The sequence below is a fragment of the Ixodes scapularis genome, unplaced genomic scaffold, assembly GCF_016920785.2.
Source record: "Ixodes scapularis isolate PalLabHiFi unplaced genomic scaffold, ASM1692078v2 PGA_scaffold10__122_contigs__length_95168666, whole genome shotgun sequence".
Lineage (NCBI taxonomy): Eukaryota > Metazoa > Arthropoda > Arachnida > Ixodida > Ixodidae > Ixodes > Ixodes scapularis.
Window position 1 is genome coordinate 19,745,351 of NW_024609836.1, and position 16,424 is coordinate 19,761,774.

At 47.2% G+C, this 16,424-nt stretch overlaps 1 protein-coding gene across 1 annotated transcript in view; it reads right to left on the reverse strand.

The window, feature by feature from the left end:
• Window positions 1–5,480: 5,480 nt before the first annotated feature.
• LOC120846391 (spectrin beta chain, non-erythrocytic 1) overlaps window positions 5,481–16,424 on the reverse strand; it is a 289,174-nt gene continuing 278,230 nt past the window's right edge. The window contains exons 74-77 of the mRNA XM_040218123.3: window positions 11,956–12,120; window positions 10,979–11,104; window positions 9,687–9,730; window positions 5,481–7,548 (exon numbers count right to left, since the gene is read on the reverse strand). Coding sequence (XP_040074057.1) covers window positions 7,315–7,548; window positions 9,687–9,730; window positions 10,979–11,104; window positions 11,956–12,120 — 569 coding nt within the window. The 3' untranslated portion in view covers window positions 5,481–7,314. The remainder of the gene's footprint in view (window positions 7,549–9,686; window positions 9,731–10,978; window positions 11,105–11,955; window positions 12,121–16,424) is intronic.

The window sequence follows — 16,424 nt, forward strand, 5'->3', positions numbered from 1 at the left end:
AAAAAAACCCGTGCTTTGACCTACTCTTTGTACTATCGTCTTAAAAACAAAACCAAATCACTAAAACATTCTTTTGAAAAAAAAAAAGGAAAAAAAAGAAACAGGGCTACAAAAATATTTTTCTATAACTGCGTGCCAAACTACCTAGGTTATAGGCCTCTGAACTTGTCCGTATCAATGCCAAAACCAAGAGGGGTTGGTCAACTGTCAGTGAACTAGGGGTTCCTCGAGATGAAAAAGTTTGAAAACCCCAGTGCGAGAGTAGTGGAGGTTAAACACCAGTGTCCATTTGTAAAAATGACTGAATGGAGTTCTGTATATTGGGGCTTCAAGTTTCACAAATCGGACTACTTTTAAATCGGCATGTGCTCACAAAATCACTAGCATGATGCATGTTAAAGACCCTAGGCTAGTAGTTGTACTGTACCGGTCTAATTGCTCAGCTACATCATGAACCAGCGTCGCCATATCGCAAGCGCAGGCGAAAACAGTAACTAAATTAGTCGTAAAGTGGCATAATCACCCGACGACGACGCGGTTTGGAGAATATGACCAATGAAAGACACCTATTTAGGAGCTAGTACCTTTCCAAACGTACGAAGTACAAAATGAAACATCAATATGTTGTCACGTCCAGTAGCTGACTCCGCCCACATCTTTCTAGGGGAATTACATCACTCTTGCTTCCAACCAATCAGACGTAAGACGTCACTTCCGTGTACTTTTAAAAGGAACATGTACAATGTTGAACCTAGCTATCTCTCTCGGAACTGTACATGCACAGAATAAGGGGGGGGGGGGGGACTGTTAGGAAAAGCGCACATATGATGCATGCACGTAACATTGGCCGCACCTCTCAGATTGCATGGGCAACTGCTGTAGACGTTTCGCACCGAGCCCGACACCACGAGCTACGAGGAAGATGAAAGCCGTGAGAGAACGGCGAGGCTTAGCTCCACCGGCGATACCGCCGGTAGAGTGTACTAGAAGGTAAGAGTGGGACGAGCTATAGGCTCTGCTCATGCTTTCAGTTGGACCTCAAAATCTGGAAAGCGATCAGGTGGAACCAGGCCACTTTGATCGCAGCGCCACCTTCGCTCCGATCAAGCAACGACAAAGGTCAAAGTCATATGGGCAATATAGCCCCCTGGGGGCTATATTGAAATTTTTAGGATTTTGACGCCAGAGGTGACGTCAAAGCACCACGACACGACGACGCCATCGTCGACGACGTTACGTGGCGCCAAGATGCTGTCGTAAGGCCATCGTGACGTCACGTCAAGGACGACGCCGTTTGGGGACATCAAGTCGCCGTTTTAACGCAGTCGTGACGTTGCCTTGAGGACGATGCTGTTACACGACATCGTCGCCGTTGTGACGCGATCGTGACATCGCGCCGCGTTGAGGACGACGCCGTTACGTGACATCAAGTCGCCGTTTTAACGCGGTCATGACGTTGCGTGTTACATCGAGGACGACGTGGACGTGGCCGTCAATGCCGACGTTGACGTCGACGCCCCACACAACGCCAAACATCGCTATGACGTCACGTTAACGTCGTCCTGGCGTCATCGTGAACGTCAACGTCACAACGAAGCCTTGACGCCGTGTAACGTCAACGATGACGTCGTGAATCTGTCGGGACATCTTCATGCGTCATGTCGACAATGACGTCAACGAACCGACACCAAGTGTCCTTATGACATTGCATTGACAAAGATGCCATCATCTGGACGTCCCGTGACGTTGTCGTCGTCATCAACGTCAACGATGACATCGTCGTCGTTGTCAACGCAATATGACGTCAGAACGCAGTCTTGATGTCGTGTAACGCATGTTGTCAACGTCAACGACGATATTGACATCAAGGCGTCCTGATGTCGCATGGCGTTGCGACGTCGCAGTGACTTTATGTATGTGACGCCCGACGTCTAGGTTTTATAAAAAAGATAGTCCGGCGTTTTATCGTTTCTATGACCATGACCAGTGTGCTGGTCGAGCTTGGCGTTCGAATGAAACGCATTTTTCATAAAAAGCGGTTATTCCGAACCACTTCGCTTGTAGCGCCCGCGGGGGCGCTACGAGCAAAGTGGCTTGGATTAGCCGTCTTTTCCACATGCGCAGGTACCAAAATAGCACTCCGGTGATCGCACTCCGTCTTTCTAGTACACTCTATTGCCGATACCGCAGCGCGAGTACGTGAGAGATATAAAGTGTTTAAGCGAGATTGCTTGCGTGCGAGTCGTGACCAAGACAACCAGCGAAGAGGTGCCTCGCAGTTTACTCCACTACGAGAACTAGCTTGCCAGTTCAGCCATAGGTGCTTCTGTACGTTTGGTTGTTTTAATCTACCGATTCAATCTCCGAACACACGACTTAAGGATTGCGGCACACCATAAAATTCCCGCCTCCGAGCACAGCCTACATGCTTCAATATTCTTACTTTTGTGCATTTCTCCCATAGACTTGAGTGTATTGCCTGGTGTCAAGCAATGGCCGCCGGTGGCGACACCAACGGGCTCTTGATCCGTGAACCAGCCTAGTACAAGAGAGATTAGTGGGCCAGACCCGGACGAGACTTCCCTCCTTTCGCCATGTTACGCTGCGCAAGCATGTGGTCACGTGGTTGCGAGCGGGTGAGTTCTCACTGCTCGCTCTGGAGAGAGAGCTTCACCGGAACCCCGCTCATCCCCCATTTACGTCGCGGTGCAGGTGATATGGAAGATGGTGAAGGAGTTGAGAGGTGCCAAAAACCTCAATCTTTGTCAATTTTTAAAATAAAAACTAGGACATGCAGTTAAAAGCGTTTTTTTGTTTACTTCAGAAACGTCGAGACACAAACTCCCAAATTATTTAAGCAAAGCACTGAAACCGTTGCACAGCTCCTTTAATAAAATCAAAAAACCCCCGACGTTTCGGGGCCAACTCGGCCCCTTGATTACGGGCAACTGTTTCTGTCCCGCGGAACAGCCTGCCCACGAACCCCAACAACCTCTTGCGCTCTCTGGATTATCCCTCTTAACCCTGAAACATAGCTGTTGGGAAGGGTCCCTGTTTACCGGTTCACGTTGCCATGTGTGACTGGAATATGCCACGACTCTAACAGAAGGCGTTTCCGTCAGCTTCTTTCCATTCTGAGGATGGCGCAGTTCTCGAGGAGGGAGGCACGCTGGCTGAACACGTTGAGAGTACAAACCACTCTATCGACCTTGAAGAATGAACGCTTGAAGGCAATAAGCCTTGCCCTATTTTCCTTAACCCTGGAGAAAAGTCCAGTCATGCTTTAAAGGGGCACTGACACCCCAAAGGTCGTATTTATTTTTATTGTCTAAAACGATGCAAGTTGCAGTCATAGACACGCAAAAAAAAACCGCATCGCGAAAAAAAATTTTCCCGCGCGCGCGCGCGCCTTTTTATTTTTGGCGTTTGATTTTCCCGCCTCTCGCGTCCTCGCTTCTTTTGATCGGTGACGTCAAAAATCATTAAATTTAGAAGCTCTGTAGGCGACATCTCTATAACATTTAATTACGGCAATCCTAAAACATGTTTTTTAACGCAATTGCGAACGCACTACGGCCCTTCTTTTTGAAATACCAAAAATCGGGAGTTCGTTGTGGTGCCGTCTCCTGGATTTGTATCCTCCAACGGAAAACAGGCGACACCGCTCAAAACCGGTCTGCCGCAACGCCGCCGCTCACTCCTTTCCTCCTCGCTTTGGGTCGCCATGGCAACAGCAGGGAGTGGTGAAAGAAAGTCGACTCTCAGGTCTCCGCAATTTTTGACGTCAAGGCACCGGCGCCGATCGCGCGGGAACTTCGAATTCGGCATTTGGAAATTGTTTTTTTACTTCACAAATACTCAATTCCCAAATTTCAAATTTTGAGGGTAATGTCCCGGCATCGTTTTCAATCGTTTCGGATAATGAAAAAAAAAATGATTTTGATGCGTCAGTGCCCCTTTAAGTAAGAGCCAGCTAACATTGTTCTGGAGTCAGCGTTTCAAACAAAGGACTCGGGCAGCTAGTTTATAGAAGCATTAGTTAAAAAATAAAAGATGTTTACAACTCCCGGTAACGCCGAATTAGAGCTCATCTCTTGAGGAGGAAGAGGGGAGGGTACTGAGGGAGGGTATGCCCCTCCTTCTCCCCCTCCCCTCTTCCCTTCTCCTCTTCCCCGTGCGTTACATCATGGGACGTTTCTCGTAATGCAACGTGCAAGACCCTTGTTACGTCACGTGTAACATCACGAGTCCCGCGCGTTGCATTATGGGACATTTTCCATAATGCACTGCATGGTTACGCCGACGCCGCTGAAGCCGGAAACGGGCACCTGAAGCCCGAACCACATAAGGCGTATTTGCGACGTATTTGCGGGCGTAATTCCGACGTACAGCGGGCGTCGGGACGAGCGCTTCAGAGGTCGGCGTAAATACGCACGTATTCGGCAATCCGACCGAGACAGATCTCGGCGCATCGGCGTATTTCGGCGTAGCGTATCCGGAAGCATACGGTGCGGTACCGGCCAATCAGCGCCCGAGTAGAGAGCCGGAAGTTGCTCGGGAATCAGCTTGCTTAGCTATGCGGCCAGCTGACTGCCTTGACTCAGCCACCGAAATGGGAGTTTGCTTGCCGCATTCGCTGGTTTATTGGCGAAATGTACAAAATTGCTATATCTCTTTGAAACGAGCGATGAACGACTGAGACAGAAGAAAATACCACCTATGTTGCGGGCGATGTGAAAAAAAATTACAAAAAGAATTGTTTTGAGCAGAGATCACGGCCGTCCTCCTGCCGGGACTTGTTTGCAACTTTCCGATTGCAAGGCACATTTATAAAACAGGCGTTAGCAAATTAGGCTTTCGTGGTTGATTAAGATTTAGTTTTTTATGTCCCCTTGCAGAACGCAATAATATAGCAGCCGATCAAAATTTTGATTCCTTTCATGAAAGGCGTGAGTAGGGCTACAGTGTACCAAATGCCGAGGAGACGTCGACGAAAAGCGTCGTGTGTGGTTTGGCGACCTTCCCCTCTTCAATTCTGTGAAAAACGCGCCCGCCAAATCCCGCGATTACACCCGCTGAAACGCGCGTAAATTTGTTGAAAATACGCCCTCTGTGGGTCGGCCTTTAGAAACTAGTTTCCCCAGGATCGTGTCCGCCGGATTAGAAATGATGCCACCGAACTCTGAACAGCTACCGCCATCTATAAGCAACGGCGGCAAGACAACTGGTTCAACGGCATTGAGCGCTTCAGATTCCCTTGCGAAAGAAGAGCAGATAGCTCGCCTGGAAAGCCACCGCCGAGAACAGAAGTTACAGCTCCGCTGCTTTTCCTTCTTCACCAAAGTGGAAAGGCTGAAAGTTTTTTTTGTTGTTCCAGGGCTTAGCTCGATCCTGTAGGGCACACCAAGCAGAGCCACCCTTCCGCCACCGGGAAGACTGTGGCACACCGGGATTAAAGGTAAGAAAATGTGCATCGACTGTTAGGTTCTTTTTTTTTATTCATCTATAAAAAAATAAACGAGGGCCATTAGCCCATTTTCTTGGTCCCATTCTTCTAAGTAGTCTGTCAAGATGCAAGAAAGCAGCTCGACGAGCCATGTTCTCTAGACACAAAGTTGTTCCTCGATGAGCACACACACATGTCCCGTATTTGAGAAGTGTGAAACACTTGGATGCCTTTGGTCCCTCAGTTACCTGTTATTTTTGGGCCGCCTACACTAGCACTTGCAGAATAGAAGCTTTCCTTTGCTTCTGCATTATCCTACACCTCTCGAACGTAAGTACAACTATACACTCTACAAGGTAACATGCTTCAAGAGAAACCCCCCAGGCTCAAAGCACTCGTGAGAAAGAGGTAACATTTGCATCAATTAAGCCCCATATATCGCAGCACCGACACAAAAGATTTTGATTTGGGAAACACTTGAAACACTCGTGAAAATTTGACGTCCTAGAAGTAGGCTATCGCTAGAGCCCGGACACCCACAGCGCTCTTGCCATGCTCTCAAATGCTTTTGTACTTCGTCCGATACACTTCATAGTTTTTGCGAGGGGAAGCACTCTTTTATATAACACAACCATTCTCGAGACCACGGTAACATTTGTAAACAAGGCACGCACACAGCTGCTGCTTATGAGTATAATTTTTGTATAATATTTATAGGTATTTATATATATATATATATATATGTATATATATATAAAAACTATGTATATATGTCTTTGTGTACATAACATTTTCCAAACTATGGACTTTGCATTCATATCGTGTCCTAAAGCTGCCGGGTTCACCGTGCGGCCTTGGCTGACGCTCTGACGGAATCCAAATCAAGGTTTTCAGAAGTAACAATGCGTTCGCTGCCCGAAGCACGTGCCATGAGCAGAGCCAGACAGAAAAGTAGCTCCCCAAGTGCACTCTGCTCAAATCAACAAATGACGCTTGCCCTCTTTCAGGCATGCCACTCCTTGCACCATCTATACATTTAGACGCTGGCAAAACAGAGAAGCTACACAAACTGAACACACTTTCGTAAGAAACTAGAACTAAAAAATGACAAGCACTCTAACAAGCCATGGCGTAAGTCACTCGAAGCTGCACTTGTTTGAGGCAAACTTGCATCGCGAGGGGGCTACGTACACCTAAAATAAAAATATGACAAAGAGGACGGAACACGAGGTGTTAGTTGCATCGCATCTTCTCCGTCCTGTTCGTCTTTTTGGTGCACATAGCCCCGGCGACGAACCAACCGGCCCAACTACTTCGCTGGGTCACAACCCGACACAAATGTCTTTTCCTGGACCTCCGGGACATTCCTTCACACAATGGAGGTTACTGCCACACTAAACTTAATCTTCGCTTCCACCCAAACAAAAAAATGAAAGGACACTGGTTTGGCTCGACGCACCTTTCGTTACACTCGACCGACGACAGACGCTCAATGAAATGTGCAGACAAATGTAAAACCCTCGTCTCTTAACCTTCCGAGTGCCGTAAAGCGCCTAGCCTCTGTCATGCTCGGTAAGTAGCCCAAAACTAGGAAGATTTCGTAGACTGCCGATCGTAATGCGGCAAACGTTCACTATTGCACACTCGTCTGACGGTAGAACGCCAAAAAGATACGAGCTCGCATTCGCAGTTTTCGGCTGGCGAACCGGTTAAACTACGGCACCGACGAGGGTTACTAAATGGCTATGCACACAACCCGTTTGACACAAGCTCAACCGTCGAACGCGTGGCCCTCGCGTGGGCGTGTTAGCGCGACTCTGCAGAAGCTCTCCAAGGGCAGGCAAGAAGGGCGCGCGAGACTGGGGCTCTCATCGTTTTCGGAAGAGAGAGAGCACCCCCTTCTTTTTGTCCCGCGACTTCTTGTCGACGGTGTCTCCCTCCGACGAGCCTTCGGAAGAGGGCGCCCTCTGGTGGCGGTCGAGGGTGGCCGAGTACTGGTGCTGGGCCGCCAGTCCGGGGGGAGGGGCGCCGCTGCCTGGCAGGGAAGCGTGCCTCGCAACCGTGGCCCCCGACGGAGTGTTCCCTTGCGGGTGGTACGACGACTGCCAACACGGAAGGACGCCTTTCTTAGTCTCTTTTCAGCTGACAGTCTTAATGAGTGTTTCCTACTGTCCTTCTTTAGACTTGGCAAGTAGTCCACACTGCACTACGGAGGCTAATTTAGGCAAAAAGTTCCCCCTTTCTTCGCCTCACTTCTTCGGCAAATAGAATGAAACAAAATGTCTCAAAGAAAGAAAGCTATAGCAATGTTTCACTAGGTTCTTAAAGAACTTAAGCTTTAAATCTCCCCACGGGTGAAATTGTAATTTTTTACCGTTAAAACTCTCGAACTTGAATGATACAGTCGACTCGATAATTCAAAGCTCACAGGGACAACAAAACGCTTCAAAATAAGCATACTTCGAATTTAAAAAAAAAAAAAATTTCAATTGTTTGTTTTTTATTCCGCCTCACCGCGATAAAATTGTTTTGCTTCCCTTCTCCTAACAGAGATGTGCAGCATTCCACTAACGAAGATGCTCCGCATCTTCTTTGCTCTGCAAATTGCAAACCTTAGGGTGTCTTCAGCAGTTTCTTGGCGAAAGAAAACTCAAAACTATACTCCATGGTGCTACAAGCAATTTTTTCGGCACTCAGCCACTCGCCATGGAAAAACACATATTCGTTCCTAGGCCTATTCGACTGCACAATGTCACTGTCCGAAAGCAAACTGGACCACGGCACGTTTGTTGACATCAATATATGCTATAAATAAGACATCTTGTATGGCTGGGTAATTCCTCAAACCAAGCTTTGTTGGACTTGCGCACCGCACGACCGCGCTCGCTTCCCTAACTTCAATGGGAATACCACCGCAATCCGAACGCTGGCAGCCATGCTGGCTTGACTTGGCTTGGTGTGGCCGGGCTTGGCCACTTACCGTAAAATACCGGGCAAGCAACCACTCAAAATTTGGAGATAATTGCGAAACAATGGGGGAAGGGCGCTTGTCCAACCATCAATTTTACATATAAATGTACTGTGCGTATTTTCTCAGATTTTACAAATTTCGGAATGGGTGGTTAGTGTGAAATGGGCGGATGTGCAGTATTCTATGGTAATTAACTTTGCCGCTTGGCACCTTCACCTGCCACGCTTGTTTTTTCTCTTTTTCCCGACTGCGCATACGCTAGATATATATAGAGATAAAGCATGCAAGGGTGTAATTTAAGCTTGCTCAGCATAATCGCGAGGCTTTTTCATGCTCCCAGAGTTGCCGGAGTTCTCAAGCACCCAAAATAAATCATCCAAATTAACCAGCCCAGAGGTTAAATTTAGAATTTTCACATACTTTTTTCTCATAGATTTGTATGTATTGAAAATTCGAATAAAGCGACTTTGAATTACCGAGAGTTGGCTGTAGTAGCTGAATATTAATGCCTGAAGCTTTATTAAATTCAGTCAAGCACACTAAGTGTGTAATTGTTATTTTTACACGCTCGAACATCAGTTTAAAAAGAGAAACTTTCTTGCCATTGTGATGTCATGAAACACCACTAGAAGCACTAAGCTTTCTTGGCCTTCAAAGACTATTCGTATGCATTGTGCCCGTATCCTACTAGAGCGACATACAGATACAAACGACAGCGACAAGCCTCAAACCACAGTCTGTCGCGATTTGGGAGGCTTTGCAGAATAAAGGAGGCTACGCTCAAACACGAGCATCACGCACGCGAGAGTATCTTTGGCAGGCTTGCAATCGCCCGTGCTTACCTCACGAGCACCCAACGCCTGCCAAAAGTACCATCGCGAGCATGCTGCATGGGTTTGAGGCTTGTCGCTGTCTTTTCTTTCTGTCTGTCGCTCTAGTGGGACACAGGCATTAGAGACCCTGTAACTGTCCCATTAAAAGTCTGAAAGAACTCTGCATAAGTGAATAACAACACCACACGACCCAGGACCGCTATTTGCATAATTTATCACACTGAAGCCTCGTCATGAGGACGACAGTAAAGCAGTTGCGTGCATTGTCAATGTGCCTCGATAATCGTGCATCGTCAACGTGAAAGCCGATTTCACCCCCACATTGTCAAAGGTAAGTAAAAGGATGCTGCAATTTTACAGTTCAAAGGGCCAGCAACTACAATTTGCTACAATCACCGAATCACAGCCAACCATTGATTCTGACAAATGTACTGACCTCTCTGTACTGCACCTTTTCGTCTGCACGACCTTTCCCGTAACCTGAAAGAGCAAAAAAGGAACATTTGCGAGGGTCAAGAGCCGAGGACATGGATCCCTCATCAAAGCAGCTAGCACACTGTTTCTTTATGGATGCAGAGGTTCCCTCACGGTCCAGAGGACCTTGATGCAATATACGGGTAGAAATTAATGAAGAGGAGACCGCGTGGGGACTTTAGAACACCGAGCTCTGGTTGGAACAACCTTAGAACACACCAATGTGAAAATCAGTCATTATTAATCAACTTTATGGTGTTTAGTTGACTTCTTTTCTTGCCATCTAATGCTGTAATGCAAAACATCTTTTTTTAATGTGTTTAGATGGGAGATTTATAAATAGTCTGAGGCAGACTTTCCGCTGTAAAACGAGTTGGAAAAATTGCCGTCTGCACATAAGAGGCTCAAACTTTCACACCGAATGTGCAATTTACTACAGAGGTGCAAGCAGGTGGGAGAAGTTTACATTGAAAAAAATCAAGAAATAAATTTAGCTTGTTCAAAAGTAAAAAAAAAAAAAGAAGAAAATTAACACCCGTTCTGGGCAATATATGCCAAAATAGCTATGTGGCCACTTCGCAGACGATAAACGCATAGAAAGAAGTGCTGCCGACAGACGCCGTACGTTGCATCGAGGGAGCGCTGGCCGATTCAGGTTCTTTTGCAAGATCGTTCCCTATCCATCCAAATCGGCCAGTGCTCCCTCGACGTGGCATACACCACCCGTCGGCAGAATTTCTCTATACGCGTGTAACGTCTGCGAAGTGGCCGCATAAAAAGCCCAAAACAGATGTTCCTTCTTTTTTTTTTTTTGAACGAGGCATTTCTTGATTTTTCATTGTGAAATTTCACCACCTACTTGCACCTCTGTAGTAAGCTGCAGCATCTGCAGCGTGATAAGCTGAGAAACCGATTTTAGCAGGCCGTCTCAAGTGCCCTAAAAGCGTTAATTTACAAGCTGCAGAGTTAACAAATACGAATACTTGAAAAGATATAAAACATCGAGGACGGGGACGGAAACAGGAATTCTTTACGTCCCCGTCCTCTATGTTTTATCCTTTCAAGTATTCATATCTATTCACCAACACGCTCGTTTTTAATTATTGTAGAGTGAAACGTGTCTTTTGCTCGTTATGTGCATGCAATTTTCCACGTTTGTACTCGTGTACCTTCCTGCACGATGCCTAACAGCGCAGCGAGTATAGGTGTAAAGAACTAAATATATGAGGAACAAAGGGAAAGAAGGGCAGTCACCTCTCCTCCACTCCTGGTCTCCGTCAGACAAGGTGCCTGCCACGTCGGAATCCGAGTCCTCGGCGCGTCGTGCCTTGGGCGGTGGCTGGTCCGGCAGTGGTGGAAGCACAAACGACGGCGGAGAATCTGTGCCACAAAGTCGGGTCAACCAAGGGACACAAAGAAAAGTTTCCAAACCACTTGAAATGAAACAATCTCTAGCCTCTGTCGACGAAAACTGTTAAATATGTAGCATATTAACTTGGGGCTTTGGAACACAGGGTATCCCCAGAGTATTCCCAAGGGTTCCCCTAAGCAAAGGGCGTTCTCAGTTTAGCAGATCTCGGACTTTTATTACGGTGAAATTAATCTTTCTCAGTCAGGTTGCCCAAACAAAACACTTCTACATACTTAACAAGTGCAAGATATTTACATATTTATGCATAAGCCGGTCCCGTTCAATATTGGTCCCTGCGCTCTTATATCTCAATTGATCTTCTTAATCCTTTACTCAACGTCCCTTGAAATCTACTTTGTTCTGCAACACCCTTTGATGCATAAGCGGGATTGGTGGCAAAGTGGTCTAGCGCACACCAGCTCTGAGCATCTGGAGCGAAAGCTTGCACTGCAGAACCCAGGGATCCTGGGTTCGGTCCCACCCCTGCCTGTCTCAATGTGAATGACTCTCCAACAAGAGTGCACTCGTATATCACAACTGCGTGATGCACATTAAAGACCCCAGGCTAGCAGTTGTACTGCACAGGCTAAATTTCTCGTCTACAGTGGGTAACAATGTTGCCATGCTCAGGCAGACTAACCTCCCTCCGTATAAACAACTATTTACTTTTTGGTGCACAACTATGAGCCAAACGCTTCCTAGTATGCACATTAAGGCTCATTCACACGGTTGCATTGACCGACTCACACTCCGGACATCGGAGCGCGAGTCAAAGAACACACAGCAACGTGCCCGAAGTGGACGAGTGCCGGCAACGCACCTTCCAGCCCGCTCGAGCTGTAGCTATCCACCGACCGGTAGGCGCTGTTGCTGGTCGGTGTCCCCAGCATCGACTCGGGCCGACTCCCGTAGCCGTTCTGGGCACTCTTGGGGGAGTGGGTGCTGCCAGACGACCTCTGAACTGCGTCCTCAGCTATTGCGCTGGCTGCACCCCACAGCGGGTTTGCAACGGAGGAAACAATGACAACTTTTTAGCTCCCACTTTTCAACCGGCAACTTAGCTGAAGCCAATCGAAGTCTACCGACCGTGAATTAGGATGGCGATGTGGGGTACTTGGTTCATACTGGCAAAAGGACAAACAGCGCGCAAAAAACGGGGACAAAGTAGGAGAAGTGCACACAGGACAAGCGCTGACTCTCAACTAAACTTGAATAAAAAACAAAATCAGCAACACCAAACACATCACGGGGCAGTCAATCAACGCGTGCCTAAAAATGTAATCTCATTGGTGCCCGGCTGATGCATTTAATACCTTGTTTTTAATTGCATAGGCTTCTAAAGTTTCCCTAGTCATTCGGTCACTGTCCTTGCCCTTTAGGAGATGGGTCGACACCCACAGCTAGTAAAGGGGTAAGTGCCCCTTTATCCAGATTCTCAGACGAACGGAGGACGTGAAAACTGACCTTGTAACCTTTCTCAACACTTTTGGTACGGCCCCAGTCGCAGCGTTTTGACGAGAAGGCAGGTTTTTGTCTGGTTCCTTTCAAAAGAACGCAGGAATACACGTCTGGCATGGGGACTTCTGCCCACAGCCCTAGACCGGAAGTGCGACCGACGCGCCACCACCGCGCCGTGACGTCACAGAGTTGAGTTTGTGTATATAATATAAAGGCTTAAACTTATATTCGAGTAAATACGGTATCTTTCTTTTCACTCATTTGGAGTGCGACAAATTAAATGGGAGAAGACCCTTCTTCAAATGTGGGCGATAAAACCAGCGGACGTGTCTAACCGTGAATTCCAATCCCAAATCCAAAAATTGTAAAAAATCCCCATCCTGAAGTTTATTAGTGAACATGAGCCACTCTTACTTTTTTGTGAAAACTTATTAAACAATAATAAGTCTGAGAATACGTCAGAGGCAAGAGTCGTCAAGTCTGTTTTAGAAGTTTTCAGAAATAAGTCGGTACTGCTTGTGTTATCAGAAAGATAACACAAGCAGTAACACATTCAGGGATCGCGAGGTCAGCGAACGCCTCATACCCTGGAGTATAACCGCAAAGTGTAAGGTCAAAATCCATCTGCACCGAAATCATGTCGTCGCGAACCCGCTCCTTCTCCAGGTATGTTGCCAACACGGTTAGTAAGGTTGTGCGATGTTTCAGACAAAGCCAGTGTGAAATAAAAATTTGATGGAATGCCACACGCAGACTTTTGTAAAGTGTCCCATTTCGAGCTCCGTGTTCGTGGTGCCGTCCATGGATGCACGCATGTATGCACCAAACAAGAAAGTTGCACAACAGCTTGCGAATGACAAAGAGCCCGACTTGACCCGACGCCAAAGTATTTGCCAACGTGATCGCCGGCTTTCCCGCTCCCCTAGCATCGCTCTTCGTCGCTTCTTTCGCCCGAGCACTCGCTCATTGTGCCAGGTTGGTTTTTCTATTTTCTTGTCTACTGATTTTCTTTGCTTCTTTTATTTTGTAATCTACAAATAAACAAAGGGTAGCGAGCTTAGTGAAGGAAATATAGCGGTTTTAGAAATATGCTTTCACAAAACAAGCGTTTGCGCTGCATGCCGATCGGTGGTGTTCATCGCGCGTATGCAAGCAATGGACTTCGCGATAGTAAAACATCCCTTTATGAGCATTTCTTCTAAAAAAACAATGAAACTAATTTGAGTTTTGAGTTTATTGTATATTTTCTATGTAGCCGCGCTACATACACACTAAAATTGGTGCTAATTTTTTAGTTTTTTCTACACTTTTTGAGCTTACCCACTGAGACATCGGCCACCCCACTTTTTTATGAATTTCAGGTGGCAGGAGGGGTGGGCGATGACTTGGGATGTTACGGTATAGCTTCTTCTTGCCTACAGGTTGCCCTCAAGAAGTCATTTCACCATGCGGTTAACAAACGTTTTGACCGGTAGGTAGAACGGCTGACAGCGGTGGGTTTCCCAACATCGGTATTACTGAACGTTGCAGGGGCCTTGTTAAGGACACTAAAGGGAGCACCTCGCCCCCAGAGGGGAAAGGCCGAGCAAAAGATTGCTTGTCATTCAGTACATACACAAGATTTCGCACAACTTGAAAAAAGCTGCGCTGCGGTACGATGTGCCCTTGGTGCTTTCTGCTCCCTGCAAGTTGGCGCAACTTTGCCTCAGAGTTGCGAATAGGAAAGGTAATGGTCCCACTTGCTTGGTAAGGCACGAAAATCAGTATGTTGACTGTAACGTGGGAGTTGTTTATAAAATTCCGCTTACACGTAAAAAAGCCTATAGTATTGGTCAGACGGGCAGATGCGCTAACCACAGATTGCGGGAGCATGACCCGTCGTTAAAGTCAGAAGTGGGAGCGGTGGGGGGGTCACTTACCCCTTCATTGTGCTAGCTGTGGGTGCTGACCCTTCTCTAAAAGGGCAGAGATTATTGGCAAGGGCAGAGACCGAATGACTAGGCAAATCTTAGAAGCCTATGCAATTAAAAAAGAGGTTATGAAATGCGTCAGCCAGATGTCACTGAATTTACGCACCAAAGAGACTGCATTTTTAGGCACGCGTTGATCCACCACGCTGTGATGCGTTAGGTGTTGCCGATTTTTTTTTTTCATTAAAGTTCTGTTAAGAGTCAGTGCTTGTCCTGTGTGCACTTCTACTCTGTCCCTGTTTCCTACGCGTTTGCCCTTTTGTCTACCTAGAGTCCCATAAAAAAAGGACGGAATTACTAGAGACGGTCGGGACACAAAGGCGAAGTTAAATGGAATAAACGAAAAAAAGAAGCAAAATAAAATAAAACTGAGGCGGACGTCTGCCAATACCAAGTAGAAGGCAGGGCCTGCACACAACGTCGTCATTAGTAGGTCGCGGACCCGGCGGCAAACACGCCCAAGCTCCACGAGAGTTGCCGGAAAGTGGCAGCGTGTCTGTTTTGGCAATGCTGCGTGCGAGCGTCGCGCTCGTTGCGAGGCGTTGCCAAATGCGCCGGTGGCAATGCCAATGTAAGGAAGGCGGCACTGTGTGGATCCACTAGTGAGGACGTTTGGGGAGGAAAGGTGCGGGTCTTTTAGGTGCTAATTGGTCTACGTGGCAAACTAATGTAGGGCAACTGGCATGCCCCAGCAAAGAACTGAGGCCTACGCCGTGCCTAGAACGCCACCCCACGACGTTTCACGCACGCGTTCAAGCACTGTGCAGAGGTTCTAGAAGGGCCGGAGGCCATCATGTCCCCGGGAGAAGGGCCCATCACCTCCTAAGTGTGCGAGCGGCAATTTAGGGGTCCAAGTCTGGAGTGACACTTGGTATCACCCACCGCCGACTTGTCGTGAAGTGGGAGAAAAGCAAATACCGCAGGAGCGAGCCCACGCCTGCCGTGCGTGCAGTCTCTTCCCTTTTTTTTGCGACGCAGTACAAATTCGAAGGTTATGACTGTGTGATTCGAGAATGTTCCAGCCTCAAATTCCTCACCATGGCCACGGCGGCTACAATGACACATCAAAAGGAGAAATTTAGAAATCTCTCAGACGTACACGTGGTATCCAACCTGTATAGTCCACTGAGAACAAAGATCACTAGCCAAGCGTGCCAACTGTTCCACCATCAGAGCAAGTTAGAAATATGCTTCTTTGGTTTTCTCATGTATTTTCTATGAAAGAAAATGATATCAGAAATACCTATGGCCAAGTATATTCAAAATTGGCCAATGTGATGCAAGAAGGCAGAGAGGAAGTAGGCACATTCAATTTGGCCCAGTAACTTGTTGTTCTTCACGAATCGCTTGGTACGAGTAACACTGGACGGTGCTTGAATGCTGGGGGGAGGCACCACTGGACTGCACTCTATATTCTATTTCACCATATGATGTACCACAGGAAAGGCTACAAGCAAGCCCCTTGCTCTGGGGCAAATCTCGGCGGCACAGGCTTTTGTGCGTAAGGGCACCCAGCTAAAAATTCACATTATATCCAATTGGAATTAATTGCAACCAATTGGTTTTAGTGGGCTCCAAGTGGAAGCACAATGGCGAATGGGTCTCACCAATTGGAATTATTTTTCCAGTTGGAACCTGAATGGGTTCCAAATGGTTTTCATTGGTTCCTATTGGCAGTGACCAATTGGTTGTCTGAAAACCTAACTGGTACCAATGGGAAAACTCCAATTGGAATCTAATAGAAATTTTCAACTGGGCAGCTGCCAATGCTATGAGCTCGTGCTTCTAGCCTTTGCTGTGGTACAACATAAGGTGAAACAGAGTACAAGCTCTGCATTAATTTAAACCACCTAGGATTAAC